The sequence below is a fragment of the Zychaea mexicana genome (genome assembly GCF_025766255.1).
Source record: "Zychaea mexicana strain RSA 1403 chromosome Unknown BDB00scaffold_177, whole genome shotgun sequence".
In the NCBI taxonomy this organism is placed as follows: domain Eukaryota; kingdom Fungi; phylum Mucoromycota; class Mucoromycetes; order Mucorales; family Lichtheimiaceae; genus Zychaea; species Zychaea mexicana.
This window is the reverse complement of record NW_026516840.1, coordinates 50,593-71,671: the sequence shown is the minus strand read 5'-3', so window position 1 is coordinate 71,671 and position 21,079 is coordinate 50,593. Positions and strand designations below refer to the sequence as shown.

General features: G+C 45.0%; 5 protein-coding genes across 5 annotated transcripts; 3 read left to right on the top strand and 2 right to left on the bottom strand.

The window, feature by feature from the left end:
• Positions 1–377: 377 nt before the first annotated feature.
• On the bottom strand, positions 378–1,232 carry BDB00DRAFT_859628 (uncharacterized protein). The gene is given in 5 exon segments (XM_053125942.1): positions 378–428; positions 441–547; positions 737–750; positions 1,002–1,069; positions 1,083–1,232. 4 exon segments carry the CDS (start codon positions 1,111–1,113, stop codon positions 505–507), a joined length of 156 nt encoding a protein of 51 aa, XP_052972865.1. The 5' UTR covers positions 1,114–1,232; the 3' UTR covers positions 378–428; positions 441–504.
• Positions 1,233–2,579: 1,347 nt separating this feature from the next.
• BDB00DRAFT_943507 (uncharacterized protein) lies at positions 2,580–6,781 on the top strand. Its single transcript, XM_053129447.1, has 3 exons — positions 2,580–2,822; positions 2,919–6,010; positions 6,079–6,781. Exons 2-3 carry the CDS (start codon positions 3,017–3,019, stop codon positions 6,598–6,600), a joined length of 3,516 nt encoding a protein of 1,171 aa, XP_052972864.1. The 5' UTR covers positions 2,580–2,822; positions 2,919–3,016; the 3' UTR covers positions 6,601–6,781.
• Positions 6,782–7,063: 282 nt separating this feature from the next.
• Positions 7,064–8,764, top strand: BDB00DRAFT_879508 (threonine synthase; the record flags this gene model as incomplete). Its single annotated transcript, XM_053127875.1, has 2 exons — positions 7,064–7,527; positions 7,615–8,764. 2 exons carry the CDS (start codon positions 7,064–7,066, stop codon positions 8,762–8,764), a joined length of 1,614 nt encoding a protein of 537 aa, XP_052972863.1.
• A 7,815-nt stretch (positions 8,765–16,579) lies between these two features.
• On the bottom strand, positions 16,580–17,653 carry BDB00DRAFT_776042 (uncharacterized protein; the record flags this gene model as incomplete). Its single annotated transcript, XM_053120254.1, has 2 exons — positions 16,580–17,510; positions 17,616–17,653. The coding sequence occupies 2 exons, from the start codon at positions 17,651–17,653 to the stop codon at positions 16,580–16,582; spliced, it is 969 nt and encodes a 322-aa protein (XP_052972862.1).
• A 1,603-nt stretch (positions 17,654–19,256) lies between these two features.
• BDB00DRAFT_191218 (uncharacterized protein) lies at positions 19,257–20,125 on the top strand. The gene is made up of 2 exons (XM_053116411.1): positions 19,257–19,724; positions 19,797–20,125. Exons 1-2 carry the CDS (start codon positions 19,418–19,420, stop codon positions 20,024–20,026), a joined length of 537 nt encoding a protein of 178 aa, XP_052972861.1. The 5' UTR covers positions 19,257–19,417; the 3' UTR covers positions 20,027–20,125.
• The last annotated feature ends 954 nt before the right edge of the window (positions 20,126–21,079 follow it).

Genomic DNA, 21,079 nt, shown 5'->3' with positions numbered 1-21,079 from the left:
ATATAAATACGCCCACATTTTTCAAGCCATTTCGTTTTTTCTCTTCACTCTTTCTTTCCTTACATTTTTCCTTTTTCCTTCACTCCCTTGGTTCCTCCTGGTCTTTCTCTTGGCTCTTCCCTTGGCTCTTCCCTTGGTCCTGGTGTTGCCTCCGTTGCGCCTGTCCAACCCTTATTTCCGGTAATCCTGGCTGCCTCCAACTGGTCCCTGCTTTGGTTTGTCCAGTCTCGCGTTCAACGGTGTTGGTCACAACCGGTCTCCTAGTGAGACCAGAGGACGGAGGAATCCTTTTTCGGTTTCTCGCCATAGAAATATGGTAGTGTCCTTTTGGTTGGATGCCTTGTTCCCGGTCTGGTCTACTATGGTGGGGATCGCGTTCGACTCTCGGCAATCGACTCTCGGCAATCGACTCTCGGCAATCGACTCTCAACATCGACTCTCAACATCGACTCTCAACATCGACTCTCAAGGCTAGACTCATCGCTTTTTCTCTTCTCTTTTCGATCACGTATGGTAAGTCCCTTCCTTTTTTTCTGTGTGTGTGAATGTGAGTGAGGGTAGATAAGTGTAGGGGCGGGTGCTGATGCTTGTTTTGACACGGAGCGACTTACTGTATAAGTTAGGTTTTTCCCACCATAGTAGACCAGACCGGGAGACAAGGCATCCAACCAAAAGGACACTCCATATTTCTATGGCGAGAAACCGAAAAGGATTCCTCCGTCCTCTGGTCCACTAGGAGACCGGTTGTGACCAACACCGTTGAACGCGAGACTGGACAAACCAAGCAGGGACCAGTTGGAGGCAGCCAGGATTACCGGAAATAAGGGTTGGACAGGCGCAACGGAGGCAACACCAGGACCAAGGGAAGAGCCAAGGGTGACACTGGGGATCGCGTTCGACTCTCGGCAATCGACTCTCAACATCGACTCTCAAGGCTAGACTCATCGCTTTTTCTCTTCTCTTTTCGATCACGTATGGTAAGTCCCTTCCTTTTTTTCTGTGTGAGGGTAGGTAAGTGTAGGGGTGGGTGCTGATGCTTGTTTTGACACGGAGCGACTTACTGTATAAGATAGGTAGGTAAGTGATCGCGATTGGTGAGACCGGACTGGGCATCTCAATACCAATCGACCTTCCGTGATCCACAAAGCGACCAAGACAAGACCCTAGCTTTGTGGTGAGAGGGTTACGGGAGCAGATGTCGATGCACCTTCCAGTGGTTGCTCCTGTCAGTATCTGCTTAAGAGCAGAGAAGCTAAGACATCGACACCCTATTAGTAATTAGTAGTTAAATGTACCAAATAAAAATTGTTTCTTTTAACTTTTCACCCGTTAAACTTGTATGTACATGTTTGATATTGATGTAAGACTTCTTCATGCGAAGCGAGGAGGGAGCTCAAGGGCTCGTTCAAGAAGATGATATATGTTCAGATTTGCTGCGAGATCATCAATTTTGTTCCAGATTGCACAATGGAGACAGTTGCAACGAACAATATAGTTGCCACTGTGATCGTCTGCAAAGCAGTCAATGTCGATGGAGAACAAACTCCGGTATATGGAATGAAATTTGCAGCGCGTGTAGCGATCCTCTACAATTATCCTTTACTCAACTCCACAAATGGTTTTTCTCATTCTCAAATTAAATTCTCCATATTCCCACAGTGGGCGAGCTGGGTAAGAGGCGAATAAGAAAAAAAAATATGAGTTTGCTAACTGTGAGTAATGTTAGCTGGAAGTGCGCATACTGTAGGGATTCACATTGCGTTTAAGCGTTGCGGCAAAGACATTCTTCAAGTTATCATCTTGAGGCTCATAAACATCTTTTAATAGTTGGCATTCTTGCAATCAATCAGTTATAAAAGTAATATGCCAATAGACCGACCTCTTTACCATTGCACAGTAGTGCCGCTGCTACGTTGATGGAAGAATGAGTCATTCTTTTATATCTTGTACGTTGACACAGTAACTCCAATGCTATGATACGCAATATTAGTGAAATTTGCTCAATACTACCAGGTATTGCTTCCCCAGGAGCAGCTGCACATTTTGTCTTCAATACTGGCACAGCTTCTCAGCAAATCCGCATCGATGCACCTGGGCTACAAGTGTAATCTTACAAAAAGAGTAACAAATGCAAAGTGCGCCATGATTCGTACCTTCTGAACAGCATCCTTAAAACCAAGAATGAGGGCAACCATCATTGTTCCCTACCATTTCTTCTTTCAGCTGTTATGCTATATTTGTTGTGTCGTACGGCAAATGAGAGCGTTTCATAAAGTAGTTATATCTCTTATCATAGGGCTAGGCTCAGGTCATGTAAGATATCAGCGCCTATTATATTAGATCGATTTTGTTTCTCACGACTTAGTGCTGCCACCAACTACCATCACAATGCTTCTTTATGACTTTGCTTACTGCCGCCCTGTCAAAATACAAAATCAAGCGAATAAAAGTGATTTGTTTTTGAACAAGACTGATATAAGGAGAAAAGTTCTCGCGTCAACCAACCCCATTTGCCTTAATAGGCTCTTTTTTCCGCTCTTTTTTCACTTGTGCTGTCCAGGCGCACGTATTTGACACTGCCTGTGTAACGGCGCAAAGAGAGGGAAGAAGGGTGCCAGGTTCAAGATACTCTATATACCCAAAACGTGTTTTTTTTTCTGCTGTGCTTCCTTTCTCCTCCGACCCTTCCTTCTTCCCTTACCATATCCTTTCTTTTATCAAATATATTCTGTTTCTTCCATAAAGAAACCCCGTGACTAGCAGTAAAGCGAACAAATAACACCCACAACCGCTTTTTGAAGGTCGAGGATACTTAAAGAGAGGTAATAAGACAACATGACAAGCTCGGGTCATCATCACGCTACCTTGCTGTATTGTGTCTAACCAACTTACCTCATCTCGTTTATCAAACTTGACAGTAGGCATTCTACCCGATCGCCCTTTGTTTTTCCAATAATACGTTTACGTATATTATATCTGCGCGGCCCCAACCTTTCCTTCAAACCACAAGACCAACATGACTGACTTTGGATTCCAAAACCTACGAATTTCGGACCACCACAATACCGGCAGTGACCAAGAACTGCCATTGCCACCTACTCAGCAATATGCTGCAGGCGGTGGTAACTATGATCATGATTACTCACACCAGCAACAGCAGCAACATCACCAGTATCAGCAACAGCAACAGTATGCTCCGTCCCCGCCCCCGGGAATCATGGTTGACGGCGAAATGTGGCAGGGCAATGACGAAGTCTATGACGACGACGATAGACCACTTGATGCTGGTGGTATGGTTGCTGGCACTGAAGGGTTCCATTCTGGTCCTCCCCCGCCGCCCAAGCACCACCAACAGACTTTGCTGCAAATGCATGAACAACAGCAACAGCAGGAGCAGGTACCGGCTGTTCCTGTAGCTCGACCTGTTTCATATCGAAACCAAGCGGCTGTCCAGATCAATTCGAACCGTCCAGCACGCTTCATCAAAGCCGATCCTCTCAACAATGCGGCAGCAGCTATGGCTTTGCCACCCGACTTGCAAAACATCCAGCGGTTGTACGAGCAGTACCAGTGGAAGGTTTACATGGAGGGCTATCTCTATCGCAAGGCCGAAAACAAGCGTACAAGCGGGGACGAAACATGGATCCGATCCTATGTCGAGCTGGCCGGACCTGTTTTGACCTTGTGGGATGCTGACACGCCCGGCGATGGTGAAGTGTTGCCACACTATGTAAATATTTCGGATGCTACGACGGTTGAATTGAACGAGCACGGCATGGTTTCATTGAAGACGGGTGGAACGAGTCGCTATCTATTCGAATACGTGGATGATAACAGCGGTCAGACGGATCGTAATTCAGAACTAGAGCGCTGGGTGCGTGCAATCCGATTGTCTTGCTATGAAGGTGCTCGGATCCACGAGATCTATACTAAAAAGTTTATTATGCGCAACAAGAACGTTCAGACAGGCGACGACGATGATGACGACGAAGAGGAGGATTTGTTGTCCAAGGCAAAGTCCAAGATGGAAGGCTTCGTGCAGGTGCGCTTTGCTGGCGCCAACGAATGGCAAAAGTACTGGGTTGTTGTATCGGATCGACGCAATGAGAAAAAGTTGTTCGGCAAAAAATCAGTGCCGTCGCATGGTCAGCTCAAGTTTTATGAGTCGAAAAAGGGAAAGCACCCTATCATGACGCTAGTCAATGTGACACAGGCCTACACAGTTTATCCTGAAACTCCTCAGTTGATCGATATGGTTACGCTGCTCAAGGTGGATGGTCGTATTACTACTGGTGAAGAAGACCAGCAACAACAACAATCTCAAGAAGGCGGAGATGCCACTGCTGGTGCTTCTGCAGCAAACACCACAAGCGTACTCATGATGACATCCAGCACGATCGAGCTTGTCGAGTGGCTGGTAGCTACATTTGATGTATTCAAGCTCTATGGTCGTCCTTCGCAACTGATCCGTGACCCAACCAACCCTGGCGCACTGAACTTTGGTGAAATCATTGCTGGAGATCGTCTATTCCTCGAGGTCGACGAGCTTAATCAAATGAATGTGCGAGAGAACAACATGGCCGTAAACAGAACCTTGATGACGCAAATGACGGTAAACAAGCTCAAGCAACAAGTTTCCCAACGACATCCCGGTATGCCTGGTGCACCAAGCGCTGGCGGTGGTATGGGTCCGAGAACGAACAGCATGCCTCAAATCGCACAAGCAAACAACAACAATTTCCGTCAACCACGGCAACGCACTGTGTCTGCCGATCCCGAACAGCCAACGTCGAACCCTCGAGGTACTATGATGATGAACAACGGCCCACAAGGACCTGCCCGCGGCTCGATGTATCCTCCAGGAGGTCATGCAAGCATGATGTCACAACAGCAACAGCGCCCAATGCAATCATTTCAGCAGCAGCAGCAGCAGCAGCAACGTGCATCCGCCATGCCTCCTCGAAGCCAATCTGGCAAAGTTATCTATGCCAGTGATGAAAGTGATGAGGAAGAGGATGAAGAGGACGATGATAGTGATAGCGATGACGACTCAGTATTTAATGGATCATCGTCCAAAATGCCAATCAACGCCAAGGATTCCTCTCCAACAACACCTCTCGAAAGCAAGCTGGCTGCCTCAACAAGCAGCTTTTCTATTCCCGAAATCAAGACTGACTCCTCCAGTCTGCGGGAATCCGTACAAGATACGAAGAGCAGCAAGGAAAAGGATACAGCATCAGTGAAACGAGGCAGTGTTGAGTCTGACGATACCCCAGCAGCTGCTGCTGCTGCCACAAAAGGCAAGCAATTGTCCAAGGACGGTGATGCTGACGACGATAGCGACGAATCAGATGAAGAAAAAGAACAGAAGAAGATAGCAGAAGTACGAAAGGTTGGCCCACGGCCAAGCTTGAGTGGATCAGACGAGGATAGCGAGCAAGAAGAAAGCGAAGACGACGATGACGCTAGCAGCACTGAGCAATACATACCCCATAAACCCAAGTCTCGCTGGCCTAAACAGCAGCAGCAACAACAATTGCCACAGAGCTCCAGTACACCAGAATTACATCGGGCTAGTGCCATGCCTCCAATGCAGCAGCAGCCCTATGACATGGATCCTCACATGTACAATCAATACGAGCAGCAGTATTATTATTATCAGCAACAAAGCAACAACCTTGCCCGGGGCCAGCCTGTAATTGATGAAGACGGCCCTGTCATTCCACAGCTGGGTGAGGAATTTGCGAATCCAAACAGTTTGCTGGGCTCCGTCAAACAAGAACAAGGTCCATCCATTCGCGACCAAACGGAGTATGCCAAGGCCACGGGTCAGCCTCTTGTTCAACTTGCACAGAAGCAGAGCGCACCCCGTGCTGGTTTGGTTGGCATGATTTCCCAAATCGAACATGAAAAGAACGATAAATCCAAGAATCGCTTGGTGAATGCCGAAAGGGACCAGATGATGGAACGCGAGCGCTATATGATGGAACAACGACAACAGGCCATGATGGTTAGTAGTGATAGTCTAAATGAATTCAACGATCATCACGACTAGATGCTAATTATCTGCATATTCAGAATCCAATGATGGGAATGAACATGGGCATGGGAATGATGGATCCACGCATGTCCATGATGCCTCCCAACATGATGGGTGGTGGCAATAACCCACACGCGTCAATGATGATGATGCAACCGATGATGGACCCGCGTATGTCGATGATGCCTCCGAACATGATGGGTGGCGGCGGTAATGGTGGCAACAACCAACACGCGTCCATGATGATGATGCCACCCATGATGGATCCGCGTATGTCGATGATGCAGGGCGGTATGATGGGTGGCGGCGGAAGCAGCAGCGGCGGTAGTGGTGCCAACAACCAACACCCATCCATGATGATGCCACCCATGATGGACCCTCGGATGTCAATGATGCCGCCAAACATGATGATGTACAATATGTGGAACAACGGATACAATAATCAGTTCAATAACGGGCCAGCGGGTAACCAAGGCATCATGGAAGAAAGCGACGAAGATGATGATGTTCCTCTCGGCGCAGGCAGCCACTCCAAGTCACCTCATCGCCAGAAGAACTAGCAATTGCATGAACCACCCACCACCCATCACTCTCCAACGTACACTCTCTCTTTCTTTTTGTCCTTTCTTTTTGTCACACTAAACTTATTACTCTTAATCACGCTACCATTAAAAGCACAGAAGCCCATTTAAACGGGGGATAGATCCCGTTTTACGATACATAATTTGTGTGTATCGATTAGACTCCATAGCGTGATAGCAGCTCTGTGTATACAACAGAGTGGATCTCATCATCGTAACACCTCCTAATGTGGATGGCGATAACTTCGCACATAGCTTGTTTCACAGATTGTGTGTGTGGCCTACAACCACTGATCCTATCCACGTTCACTTTTGCGGAGGTTGCCATCCATCAAATCAGAACCTGATCAATGACTCACTGCGCTCCGCTGCCACTCAAATCCGAATTTTTCTATTTGAGGTCGAGCTTTTTTCTTCCTTCAACATCAACTGACACAACGCAATGAAGTACCGATCGACCCGTGGCCAAGCCAAGAACTACTCGTTTGAAGAGACCGTCATGACCGGTCTCTCGCCTGACGGTGGTCTGTTCATTCCTCACCATATCCCCGTCTTGCCCGCCAACTGGCGTCAAAACTGGGCCAAGCTTAGCTTCCAAGAGCTTGCTGTCGAGATCTTGAGCTTGTACATTGACGAATCGGAAATGCCCCGCTCCGATCTGAAAAATCTGGTCGAACGATCGTACTCCACTTTCCGCCACCAAGACGTCACTCCCCTCGCACAGATCCGCGATGGTCTTTACGTTCTTGAACTGTTCCACGGTCCTACGTTCGCTTTCAAGGACGTTGCTTTGCAGTTTGTTGGCAACTTGTTTGAATATTTCTTGGAGCGTCGTAACCGCGAAGACAAGTCGGGCAAGACCCACCGTCTTACTGTAGTGGGTGCAACCTCCGGTGACACTGGCAGGTAAATTTCAAGTGGCCACAATGGAAACGGAAAAAAGGCAGGGGGTGGAAGGAAATGGATCACTTATTATAAAACTCTGTCTTTTAGTGCTGCTATCTACGGTCTTCGCAACAAGAAGAATGTATCGGTGTTCATTCTTCATCCCCACGGCCGTGTCAGCCCGATCCAGGAAGCTCAGATGACCACTGTCCTCGACAAGAACGTCCACAATTTGTCCGTTGAAGGCACCTTTGACGACTGTCAGGACATCGTTAAGAACCTGTTCGGCAACCGCGAATTCAACGACCGCCACCATCTCGGTGCTGTCAACTCGATCAACTGGGCTCGTATCCTCGCACAGACCGTATACTACTTCCAGGCCTACTTTTCGCTTTTGCGCTCACTCAACATTGATCCCGCTTCCAGCGAAGCCGAAGCCTTAAACTTCAACTTCTCCGTACCCACTGGTAACTTTGGTGACATCTTGGCTGGCTACTATGCGTACCGCATGGGCTTGCCTGCCAAGAAGCTCATTGTTGCTACCAACGAAAACGACATCCTCTATCGATTCTTTGAGAGCAACGCTTATGAGAAGCAGACTGGTGTTGATGGCAATGTTAAGGAAACACTCTCACCCGCCATGGACATCTTGGTGTCGTCCAACTTTGAACGTCTCTTGTGGTACTTGGCCCGTGATGCCGAATCGGATAGTGGCAAGACCGAAGTGGCTGCTGAGGACAGCGAAGAAAACGAAAAGCTGAGTGATGAGGCTGGTCAGACTGTTGCTGGATGGATGCAGCAGCTCAAGGAAAAGGGTAACTTCAAGGTCAAGGATGCTGTTGTCCTCAACGCTCGCAAGGTCTTTGATTCTGCCATGATCACTGACAAGGAAACTCTTGCTACGATCCGCGAGTTCTACGACAAGCCTGGTCAGGCTTCATACGTCCTTGATCCACATACCTCCGTCGGTGTCACTGCCGCCGAACTGGTCAGCAAGCGTCGCCAATTGCTTGCATACCCCCAGGGCAAGGAGATCATGGTCTGCCTTGCTACTGCCCATCCTGCCAAGTTCTCAGAGGCCGTCGAGTCTGCCCTCAAAGAAGTTCCCGGCTTTAATTTCCAGAAGGATGTCTTGCCCTCCGAATTCCATGGCTTGTTGGACAAGGAGCGGTCTGTCGTGCCCGTGGAGCGTGCCGATCCTAAGCTCGTGATCGAAGTCATTGAACGCGAGTTACGTGGCGAAGGAATTCAGTTCTAACATTCATGCTTTACATTTAGACCCGATCCCCGTCTCCTTCCAAAACAATCACCACATATACACACGCGCACAATATAAAAGTTTCTTTCTAATTATATGTTTTTATTAGTTAGAGTAGTTATGTTTAACTTCCTGTTCTTTCTTTGATGTACCAAAAATATAAAAGTTGCCTATCGGTTGACTGAGTGCCCCAGTGGTTGCTGCTGTTGTTTTTGGATATCATCTGCTGTAACAGCCATGTCCGTTTTCCAGCTTCTTTTGAGTGAAGCATGTGAACGATATCAGTTTCCAGTGAGGGTCGTATAAATATGTAGCAAGGTTCTCGGTCTTCCATTTTGGTCCAAGCGAGCGGTTCGGAAGCCTGTCGACCTTATCCTTGGTATACTCTAGCAATGGAACATGCAGAGTGCCTGCTGCTTTGTTACGTTCAAGAATAACATATTATTGTACCAGTCATTTCTGGTTATATGATAGGTGGAAGCATGGTTACTAAGGACGGGGTTGGATATCAAACAAAATTACATAGATGGACTTGAGTTATTGTCATTCGTGTCTCCATGAATGCTATAGCGGTGCTGTTGTAGTTATCTTTAACAGTTTAGCAAGGATGAGCATGGGTATATTGTTGTTTGTTATAGTTTCGAATATTATTGGTTGAAGACGCTATCGGTTCGACCGTCTGTTCTTAAGGAAAACAGTCCGTGAGCTATGAAGCATAATAACTGAGTGCGCAGAGATCGGATGGCAGCTTTCCTAAAGAGATGACTGACCTGCTCGGCGTGTCCAGTGTACGAGCCTAGTGTGCTTGTCTGTGTAACATGACATGACCTGGGTTGGCAGGTGATGCTGTCAAATCTGTTTTTTCCTTCTTTGGGGTCAGTTGACGATTGATATAAAAACACTGCTTCGAGATAAGCTCTGATGGCTTCACTACTCTCTCCTTTCCACTCTTTTATTTCTCTAAAAATATTAGTAAAGTAACATTTTCCGGCGCGAAGAAATTATTTCATATGTACGGTTATTACTAGAGTGACGTCGAACCGTGCGGGTCGGGTCAAATAGGTGGCTATCACGGCCAAGAATAAGAGCCGGCAGTCCCGCGAAGAGCTGCAGACGCTGCAGGAAAAGAAGAAGGAGCAGGAGCAATATTCTTTCAACACTTCTCTAATGTAAAGTGCTTTTTATTCTACTAAAAGTTCTCCTGAGTCATATGGCAGCAATGAGTCATAAAATCAAAGGGCACTTTGTTTGTGTGTGTTTTAATTGACTTACAAAAGTCAACAAGATCGATAATTAGGCTTACCGAAATCCTGAGAGTTCTGCAAGAAAAACGATTTTTTAAGCTTCATCCTTTTCCTTCTGTGCCTTCCTTGCCGAGCACTAACTTGAAATACGAATTGAGTACCTCAGTAGTACATACTACGTATCTTGCCCAATTCATCACTTTTTAAATGCTGGAGTCCTCATCATTTATAGGTGAAGAACCTTGCACTCCCAAGGTACTTTTTGACGAGAAACTTTACTACTACGGCGAATCATACTCTTATGACCATCCCAGGTCATGCTCAGAGACAGTACTTCACACCATGACATTTATAAAACAGATACGTCTCTGACACTTCCTGTCTGGAACATGAAAAAGGCCAAAAAGGCAACCTATGTCACGTGGTAACGGTTCGTATCAACACTAACACCCATATTGCGACTAAAACATCTGCTTATCATCAATACCAAACCTTTTCGCTATTCGCCCTGTTTAAGTCTTTACTCGTCAATTACTCAAGACGGGCCTTTTATCTATCCTTGCGATATCTTTGTCGAGAACTCGAATTAAGTGGTCCAATAATTGAATACATAGTGCATAGTGCGGTGGAGTGGAGTTTACATATGTTAAGCGACAGTTGTAGGTCTCTCGCGTCAATGACCTTCGCAGGATTTTGAGTGTCTTACGTTGCTGATCCCGCTCTTGAAAGTCAGATAGACTGTCACTGAGAATAACCTGATCCGCTAAACGGGAATCGTTGTTCCTAGCGATTACATAAACATAGAAGTTTCGGAAGCTGTACCGTTTCGTCAAAGGTGGTGAATCATTCAAACGGTTACTGAACTGCTTTTCTTCCCACAGAAGAGATACTGGATCAGTTGCGGAAGCGAATAGAAGCAGTAAACTCTTGCTAATGGTTTATTTATTCGTGTGCAACAGAAAAGTATGTAGTGGCAACTTGGAGCAAAAATGCTGATTAGACAACAAGAAGTTTGAATATCAATTTTAAGCAGATGACTGTGTGATAGCTAAGAAGTCGAAGTAACACGTAGCGTGTCTCTCTACAGTAATCTATGGATATTCGTCTTGGCCTCTTCTACATGGAAATAAGCAAGAGCAGGCTAGTTAGATTTGTAGAAAGAAGGACTTCCATGACACGCTTCCCGATTGTGCGCTAGTCTATGTACGCTCTACTTGTGCACAACAGCAGCAACATTTGCATTCTTATGTGTATCTGTTTCCTGTGACTCGTACTAACTTTTTTTTGTTCTCCTCTGAAGCCCTGTAAATACTCATCTACGATGATAAACGAACTCGGCATCCAATCATAACTAGCTCATGAAATCTCCCCACAGCTACATCAGTTGTTTAAACCCACACTAAACACGCACTAAATGTTATAAGTATTTTACTAAATATTAGCGGTCCTTCCTCGCTTCGCTCGGATGAATGAGCCCCTCCGCTTCGCTCCGTGTCATTCAACGGAAACGCGTCGCAAGGGGGTTCCCCCCTTGAACCCCAAGTGAGGGGCAAGCCCCCCAAACCCCCTGTCGAGCGAGGTTGGATCAATGTTTTGGTATTAGATGCTTATTGTCTGTTTTCAAAATCAAAAGCAAGATCATTGTGCAGTGAGAAGTAGCCTATCATAGAAAGTCGTCAAAGTTGGATACTTAACTATCTCCAGTTTAGAATGCAATGCGAAAAGAAGTGTTGACAAAGATGATGTAGTGATATTGATAAAAAGAGAATAGGCGAGAAAAAAAGAGAATAGGCGAGAAAAAAAGAGAATAAGCAATAAAAAAGAGAATAGGAGATAATAAAGAGAATAGAAGATAAAGAGAATTAGAGAAGAACTTCATGGAAAACAACATTTCGGGTGTTTTGGCCTTGCTGACCCGCGATACTTGAGTTCTCGGGATCTAACATGATTCTAATAGACGACGGGGTGCGGACGCGCGACATGGCTACATAGAGCAGACCATGCGTGAAAGGAGGCTCAGGTAAGTAGAGGCCAACAGTGTTAAAAGTTTGACCCTGTGCCTTATTGATGGTCATTGCAAATGCCAGGCGAACAGGGAATTGCGTGCGTTTAAATTGGATAGGGGAGCGTGTTTCCGATGGTGTGAGTGTTATACGAGGGATCAAGACAATGTTACCGGCATGAGGCCCAGTGGCTATCTCAGCTTCAAGTACATATCGCTGGAAAGAGCGTACGATCAGCCGTGTCCCATTGCAGAGACCACTTTGGGTGTGCAAGTTTCTCAAAAGCATGACTGGGCAACCGACTTTGAGTTTTAGCAAATGCGGTGGGAGGTCGGATGGATTTATTGCATTGAGAAGCTCTGGTGGGTATGTCATTTGATCTTCTGGATCATCCAGTGTATCAGCGCTCTGGAATTCGTGTGCAGTGCCTGGGAAATGTTCGAGTATCAGTTCGTTGGGTGCTGTAACGTCGACATTCTTTGAAGTCAAGATAGAGCGACTGATGAGGTAATCACGATCCATATGTGGTGCGTTGAGGTTGCCGTAAATGGTTTCTATGAGCTCGTACATGTTGTAATGTGGCATGAGCATCCGATCTGGTAGCCGGACTCTGTCATCAGTGGTTGGCACCTACAGCTCAGCACCATCACCGATGCAAAGTAAATACTGCATAAACTGGCCATGCTCGTTTGTGTCATTGGTGTTGGCAGGTTGTTGGACGCGCATGTTGGTTTCAAGACGGTGGACGGTGACACTGGGCCAAATTGATGAACGATTTAGATACTACTGTACGATTTGCGAGCGCGATGCATTTGGTATGATATCATAGGAAGGACCTATCAACAGGTTTGATGCAGATACTTTGATGTAAGTACTACCGCTCGATAGTAAAAGGATGCAAAGTAGAAGAGAGGATACAATGTTGTATACCTGGCGAAAGGCAACACCAAAGACCATGATTTCTTATCAAATGGAACATCGGCAAGTGCGGGATCGTCATGTCTCATGAGATCTTGGATACTCCTGTATACATAGTGTAGTGAATACGTTGATACTTGTATTCAGCGTGTTTGTAGCGATGACGCTTCTCAGATGATGAAGGATTCAAAGTGAGCTTCATATCGTGTTAATGACGGTTATCCTTTGAGTCTTTCCTCGATGCGATACCCGTCTACTCACAATGACATACATTCACTGTAAAGCAAAGTTTCTGACCTGGAGGAGCCACACACCTCGGCGCGTCATAACCATGAGAGAGCAATCTGATTGGATAGAATGAACTGGCTCAAATGCCGCGTAGCATATGTGTTCATTCTACTATGTAACCGCGCATCCGCAGCAATCATGGGGCTCTTCTTCCTCTTCGTCAACTTTTCTAAACCAAAGCTATTCAATGTGAGTGTCATTGGAACGGATCAGAGGATCGGAGAGTGTATGTTTATGGTGGTGAGTGAGAAGAGTGTATGCAACCGGTTGTGAGTATACAGCGATTTCTTAAGATCCGTTTATCTCACTTTCTTTCTTTTTTGACACAGACTTTCTTTCGTCTTAACCTGGTCCTTCTCCACTCAAAGCACAAATGCAAGAGTAAGTACAGTACAATATGGAAAGTGTGAAGTGTACTTTGAGGTTTTGCATGTGGATGTGATATACGAAAGAAGATATGAATTTCGACGTGTCTAAAGTTGTGTGTGTACAGCATACAGTCGCTAATGTTATCCTCCTTTCTTCTCTGCTACTACAATAGGATTCTGACTTTTTGAAATGGTTGGTTCGGTTTGTTGTTTGCATCCCACCCTTAAACATAAGCAACAACTGTAAGTACGGTAGGGAATGAAATGTGAGGATGAGTTGGAGAGAAGTCGAGTGTCTGTTGGAGGTGCTGATGCCATGACGTGTCAGGAATAGTTGCATATTAAGAACAGCCTGCTCATGATCTTTCTTCTTTTCATTCTACTTCAGGTTTCGCTTTATTCTGGTTGGGTTAATTGTGTCCTGCGGACAAATAACAGATAGTAAGTATAAGCAAAAGGGGACTTGAACATTGGTATGATAGGTGAGTAGGATGACATGGGTGCTGGAGATGACGTGTCAAAGGTGTGCAGCGTGTACAGCAGCGTGACGGGAAAGGGTTATTGATCATGACGTGTGCAGTATGGCAATCTCTCAAAAATTTTACTTTCTCTCCTCCCCTTTCTTCTCTTATTCTTTTTTTCAGAATTGGTCGTGCCCTTCTTGCTTTTCCTCTCTCTAACTCAAGGCTCTCTTCCTCCAAGCCAAGGATGTCATAATAGTAAGTATCGCTGTGCTTGTGTTTGTCTTTGCGTCTTTGGAGAACCAGGAAGATGTCTGCCGTGACATGTCAAAAAGTGTATGCAGCTGTTCATAGATGTTTTCTTTTTTCTAATATAGGATGGCTCTGCGGTGATCTGTTTGAACTTGGATTGGCTTAGACCCCATCTCTCTCTGTCTATAACTTTGCTGTAAAACCACAAAACAAATGTAATTATAGCTGGATCCGGCTTGGGATGGAGGAGGATGGGCATGCCGTGTCAAAAAATAAAGATAGCACAGTGTGTGAAACCCTCTAATGATCTTTTTTTTACAGCTAGAAGAAGTGTTTTTGTCTTGGCTGCGATTCTCTGCTTCTACACTGGCCGGGTGTTCGGTTATCCTGTGTCTCATCGTAGAAGTATGGGTAAGTATAGCACGATAGAAACTTGTGATGGTGGTTTGACAGTTTCCCATTAACTGTTCATCTCTTTTGTTTCTCGGAATGGCGATAGTGCACAGACATTTCCATGCTAGTCAAGATTGATGCTCCACTGTCATCCCGCTCCTAGAAGCCGACCTGTCAAGTAGCCCATCGACTGTGGTCAAGATCTATCCATCCATCTGGACGGTGGCGTGTGCTTTTTGCTTTGACTTGGACCTGAGGAAGTCCTTAAAAGCCTCATCTTCTTCTTTGCGTTCTTTATATATTTTATCCCCCCCTCCCCTTCCCCTTGCTCTGACCCAGGAAGTCGTTAAAAGCGTCTATAGCGTTCTTTATATAGTTTATCCCCCTCCCCTTCTCCTTTGCTTTCTTTCACAGTTCCTAGTAGCCTTTGTCTCGACCAATCTTCGGATGTTGCATCGTTTCACGCGAACGGCTGTTTTTTTACTCAGGCATCCTCCGGGCGTAAGTCCTGCTTCATCTACAATTTCCCCGCGCCCACGGGTAAAAAGTGCGGCCGAGGTCCCCCATGAATTTGGGGAATGCTTTGCGTAAGTATTTACTTTCTCTTTTTCTGTCTGTGAATTTACATGGATGAGAGTTTCCTTTTTTGGATTTTTCAGCTAACTTTCAAAGATTTTAATAATAAAGAAGATTAATGATAATGATGATTCATGCATCCATCGGTCAGCAGAAAAATTGTATTAGAGTTAGCAGCGCGGATTGTTTGACTCGAACAGTTAGAAACAAAAGAAAAAAGTGTACATGTGCGAAATGAAAGAAAAAGGAAACAGTTAGAAAAGGTATGTATAGAGAAGAAAAGAGAAAGATGATGTACATGAACTGATTGAAAATGGGTAGAGCGAGGTTGTATGATTTTTCTAAGAGTAAGAGAATAGAATGTTTGATAAGATAGAGAGGGGATGTGTGAGCGAGTGAGAAAGGACAATAACTTCTTTACTTGGTACTGCTATCAGCGATGGTAGCAGGGGATGACGTCGACTGATCATCCTTTTTATTGTCGGCAATGTTTTCCTTTGAAGCTGCAGCATTTTGATCGCTCGCAGTGGAAGCTGCCGTGGTTGCTGCAGGTGTACTTGATGCAGTTGAGCCTGGTGCCGAGGGTGAATCAACAGTGTATGGTGTTGGAGAAGTAGGGGAGTCCGACGAGGCTGATTGTCCTACCATTGTGTGAGGGATTGCATTGATGACGGCTGATGGGTCTGAAAACATACCGGTATTTAAGAAATCATCAATGTTGATAAAGCTGTTTCCACCAGCACCACCGTCGTACTTGCTTGGATCAAAGCCCAGTTGACTGGCAAGCAGTCCTAAGCTTGCACCTAGCGCCTCAATATCTTGGTTAATGGCATCCGCTGACTTGGTGGCTGAGGTGATGTGGTGCGAGATTTGTGGTAATGACGTGGGTGGCGGCGGTGCGATGGCTGTGTAGGGTTGTTGTGGATTATGTTGGAAAATCGATGTGGAAGAGGATGGTAATGCTGTTGATGACGAAACCGGAGGAGCATTCGTTGACATGCTGTTGTTTACTTCAACTGGTGGCTGCTGTTCAGGTTTTACCGGTAAACCATCACTGGTGTTGATATTCATATTCGTGTAATCGACTGTCGGGGGAACACTCGGATTGTAGAACGATCCATCGGCCAGTTGGTTCAGAATCGAGGGATTGGCTTGTGCGATAGCAATTAAATTCTGCAAACCTTGCAGTTGCTGAGCATTGAATACGGTAGAAAGATCTTGCCCCTGCTGAGGACCAGAAGACATCAGCCCTGAAAACAAAAGCATACAATTGGTGAGTACAAAAGAACGTCATAAACACCCACCCACCAAATTAAGCAGAAATCAAAGCCTTACCATTGTTCAAGTGTTGCTGTAATTGTAACTGCTGCTGCTGGTTCTGCTGCTTCGTTTCATCATTGAGTGCAATTGCCGCAGCTAGCTCAGTTGCTTGTGCATCAGAAACGTCAGATCTTCCCAAACCCGCAGCATTTGATGTGCTGTACGACATGTTGGGTATAGATTTGCTGTTGCTGCTACTGCTGCTGTCATTGGCATTGTTACTATCACTGCTGCTATTGACGTAATCATCAATATCAAACGATGCAGATTGCCGAGGAGCCTTCGTCCGTCTTCCGTCTTCAATCTCGTCCTCGCCTTCTTCCAAGAAATCCTCATCTTTATATTCCGTATTGGCATCCCCTATCAGGAACCTTCGTTTTCTTGGTATAACCACACGCTTCTTATCACTCGAGAACACCGAGGCAAGGAACCGCAGGATCTTGTCGATAGTTTCCTGGTGACGATGGTGGCGCTCGCGTGCAGACATCGTTTCTTGCCATAGTACCTGATTATCCCGCTGAATCGTCCTTAAATCCGCGCTGATGCTCATTTGGTGTTTTTTGATTGCTGAAATTTCGTCCAAGATGTGATGCATGTCTATGTTTGCAGGTTCTTTCTCCTCGGTATCCCTGCCCTTTTTCCGAGTTACCAACAGCAATAGATCCGGCTGGTTCTTCTGGAAATGCGGGTTACTGAATTCCCATCGCTCAGCTTCACCATCCGCGTGCAAAACGCCTTGCTGAAGATGTGGCACCTTGTGAAAGCCATACATGTTAAGTTGACGAACGAACGACGAGAAGTTACTGTGCTTAAAAAATCGTGGCAGGACACGTTTGGCGAAATCTTCATGGCGTAGCACAATAAACGACATGCCATCATCTGCCCAGCGTATAAGATCGTCTGTTGTTAGATCATCGACCATGCTATGTAAATAGAAAACAAAAACATTAGTTTTTTCCCGAGTTTTCATTTTATAAAGTCCTAACAAAGGAAAGAAGTAAAAATTAAAAAATTCAGTGACACGTTACTTGTATAACTTGTTCAAGAATGCCGGAACGTTTTGCATTTTCGCTCGTTGAATTTGGCTTGGGTTTACAACTGCTTTCGATATTGGTGATCCGGTGTTTGCAGGTGGCGTCCCCACTGGTGCCGCCGTAGCTGACGTTGACAGCATGCTCGGTAATGCTACAGCCGCTGCCGCTCCGCTCGACGTTGGTGGTATTGAATTGTTGTTGGTTGACGGTGGCGTGCTAGTGGGAAGTGGCGAAATGTTTGCCGGCAATTTGCTCATGGCTGATTAAGGGTAAAATAAACCACAAAAAGGACTAGAGTCAAGCAATTGGCCAACAAGAGAGAGATTACTTGGTTTTTGTGGTGAAAAAGAAAAAAAAAACACAGCAATAATTTCAAGCCCAGATGAAAAGGGCTCATCATCAATATTCAAGCTACTGCGCCGCCAGCAGCGGCATGATAAATCTTATTTTCCCTATAAAGTTAGGGATATAACAAGAGGCGTTATAGCGGAGCCACTTGGAACCTATGGATAACAATAGCAAGCTTAAGATTTGTCAATAATACTCACTCTGCATGACTGGCGCAGTTGCCAATCTTCCAAAACATCATTGGTAACTCTATCTCTACTTTGTACTTTCAGCACGGATGATGGTGCCAAATTGACTATACCATGTTACTCATCATGACCGTGTATCTATAATATGGAATTATTAAGAGCCGTGTAACTGACAGGTGGCATTATTTACACTTTCCTTATAAGAGTCGTATTAGCAAGAGCATAATAAACAATACTAAAACCAATAAATGTTGTTACTCACTACGGACAGGTTAACTCTAGAAAGATTATACAATTCATGAAGTTCTGCTCAGATACTCTACGATGATCTTTTGAAGGAAGTTTAGGTCAAGCCTGGAAAGAGCTTATATCAAGATCGATAAAGGGAATGTCAAGCCACTAGTGGACAAGATATGCTTTATAATGCGCGCGACTCACACAGCCAGCAACAAGCACATTCCAGTTCACTCGAAGGATGTCAAAGAAGACCATGGACAGCAGGTCATTTACGATCTGGAGAAACTATATGCCAAATATTTACCTTTAAATCTGTGCGAAGGGTATTAGGATGCTCAACTCCTTCTTGTCAATGGATGACAGTGCTATCAGGAAGAGCAAAGAGATCCAAAAAAAATTCACAGACTTAAGTATATATATAACGGCAGTTTGCCGTAATCACAGAAGAACTATATAGTATGCTCGTATTTCCTGATTTCTCTGCAGTTTTAAAGCGTCGCGGGCGTTAACTCCAGATGCTGCTATTTCAATTACTATGACACTGGATATAAATGAGATTGGTATCGCAGAGCCAACAGAAGAACATGTGGATTAAGTCTCACGCCAGTGTCAATTATTGCTTCTTACTCATAAGATTATCAACAAATTCTTATCACATCAAGCGCTGTCTCCACAAGCGAATTAGATGAAGAGTAAAGCATGCATATTCCAACGTCTTTATACTAACGCTTACTAAGGGTGTTCTCAAAAAGGGCGAACGGCCGTCCAAACGCCCGCAAAATTCCTCTCAATATGTCCGTATGGATCACCACAAATTTGGTAAATTACCCTACTTCTAAATTAAGACCCCCATCCGGACGGGCTTCGCCCTTTTTGCGAACACCTTAATTGTTTGTAGACCAATTAAAGAACCTGAAGAAGCAGGAAGTAATTCTGCTACGACCTGTGCAGTTTGACAAGAATCCGTACGTCCACCCCGTACGTTCGTCCACTTTTTTTTCTGAGCCAATCCTGCCTACACCAATGTCCTCCAATTCAAATGTTATGCTTACACATTTGCAGGCTGCATGTGTATTTTATGGAGAAGACATAAGCCCAGAGAATGAGTTACGTAATGAGGCAGAAATTGATGCGTTAGACAATCTTGAACTCTGTTATAGCAACAATCCTCCTATAGAACCGTTTCTTTTGTCTGCTGGACGAATTAAATATTTTCCTTTTCGTTGTTGTAAATATCGTCGTTCCGCAGAAGGTTCCATATCATCCGCAGCCAACCAAGAGAAAGACGTAATAGAGATTGATAATGATAGTAATAGTAATCAAGTAATTCGTTAGTATCAGCCACCAATGTTTTTCATTTGTTCGTTACAATATTCAATAACAATTATGTCGCATTTCTTAGATAACGAGTCTCGATTGAAAGAATTCGTTGACAATGTCTTCTTGACCATGGATCCTCTTAATGAAAAAGTGTATGAATGCATCGAGTTGTCCACAGAGCAAATATTTCAGCTAACGAAGCAATACACCACCTTATTCCAAGATAAACAACTTATAAAGCTTTACTGCTTTTGCCAAGAAAACCAAAGCTCGGTTTTTGAAAGCAAGGATTTCAAGAAAACGAACCAGTGAACGACAATATTAACTTTAGCTCGCATAAAACTTTATTATACTATGTTTTGGTCATATAATCTGGCAGAAGTATACGGTTAAAAGTTGAGAAGATAGGGTAGTTGACAGCATGTACCAGAATTAAATTAAAGACAGTCATGGAGGGAAAGGGGTGGTCTCAAGCCACGACAACCATACACCAACTCTACACAAGTAATAATGATGGAAGGACCAACAACAGTTACACGTGGGCAAGCATTTTGTATGTTTTATGGTGAATCTATCAATGCTGAAAACGAGTTGGAATGCCAAAGACGGATCGACGATCTTGTAGACGTCGACATGTGTTACCTAGAAAGTGACCCTATACAGAACCATTCCTCGTTGCGAAAGTCAACATTGAAAAATTTGCGCATCGTTTTAAACTATACCCTAGGACAACATCCTCCTCTCGCGTGCCCTAGTTCATCAAGGGAAGCTAAATCACTTGCAGTAAAATGTTATTGATTCAAATATCTTTGTAAAGTCGCGATTTTAGGAAATAAAATGTCACCAGAATTTCGTAATCAACTTGATCACTTGATTCAAAAGAACACAAAGTTGGATACCGTGACGTGGGAATAGTCAGTGGCCTAATCTCTTGTAAACTTTGCGAAGGTGTTCTATTCTTTTCATCTCATTTTGTGGTTGCTTGAAAACTGAACAAGTTGAAAAATGGACGGGGTGGACGGACTTTCTAGTGGAAAGTGGACGGGGTGGACGGTGTGAACGGACCCGTCCAGTGAATGGACAGACTTTCTAGTGAGTGGACGGACCCGTCCGGCGAGTGGACAGACTCTCTAGTGGGTGGACGGACGGCTCCCTCAAAGATGGAGCGAGCTCAAATTGGGCAGGGACGACTTGTTTGGTGGGTTTCAATGGGGACATGAGCTTGGCGGTGGACCAGTGGAATCCGTTGTAAAAAAAAATAACTCCTGTGACGCGGCAATGGCCGATGCTACTGACCTGATAAAGCTACTAAACAATGCCAAAAACAAACGCTTGGCTATAAGAAGCGCAAGCGGAATACTAGAA

Bases quoted from the DNA above. Each gene is read 5' to 3' on its own strand.
- BDB00DRAFT_943507 (XM_053129447.1), top strand. From the start codon at position 3,017: ATGACTGACTTTGGATTCCAAAACCTACGAATTTCGGACCACCACAAT. The intron at 6,011-6,078 runs GTTAGTAGTGAT...CTGCATATTCAG, and splicing joins AACGACAACAGGCCATGATG to AATCCAATGATGGGAATGAA.
- BDB00DRAFT_191218 (XM_053116411.1), top strand. From the start codon at position 19,418: ATGTCCTCCAATTCAAATGTTATGCTTACACATTTGCAGGCTGCATGT. The intron at 19,725-19,796 runs GTTAGTATCAGC...CGCATTTCTTAG, and splicing joins TAATAGTAATCAAGTAATTC to ATAACGAGTCTCGATTGAAA.
- BDB00DRAFT_859628 (XM_053125942.1), bottom strand. From the start codon at position 1,113: ATGCCCAGTCCGGTCTCACCAATCGCGATCA.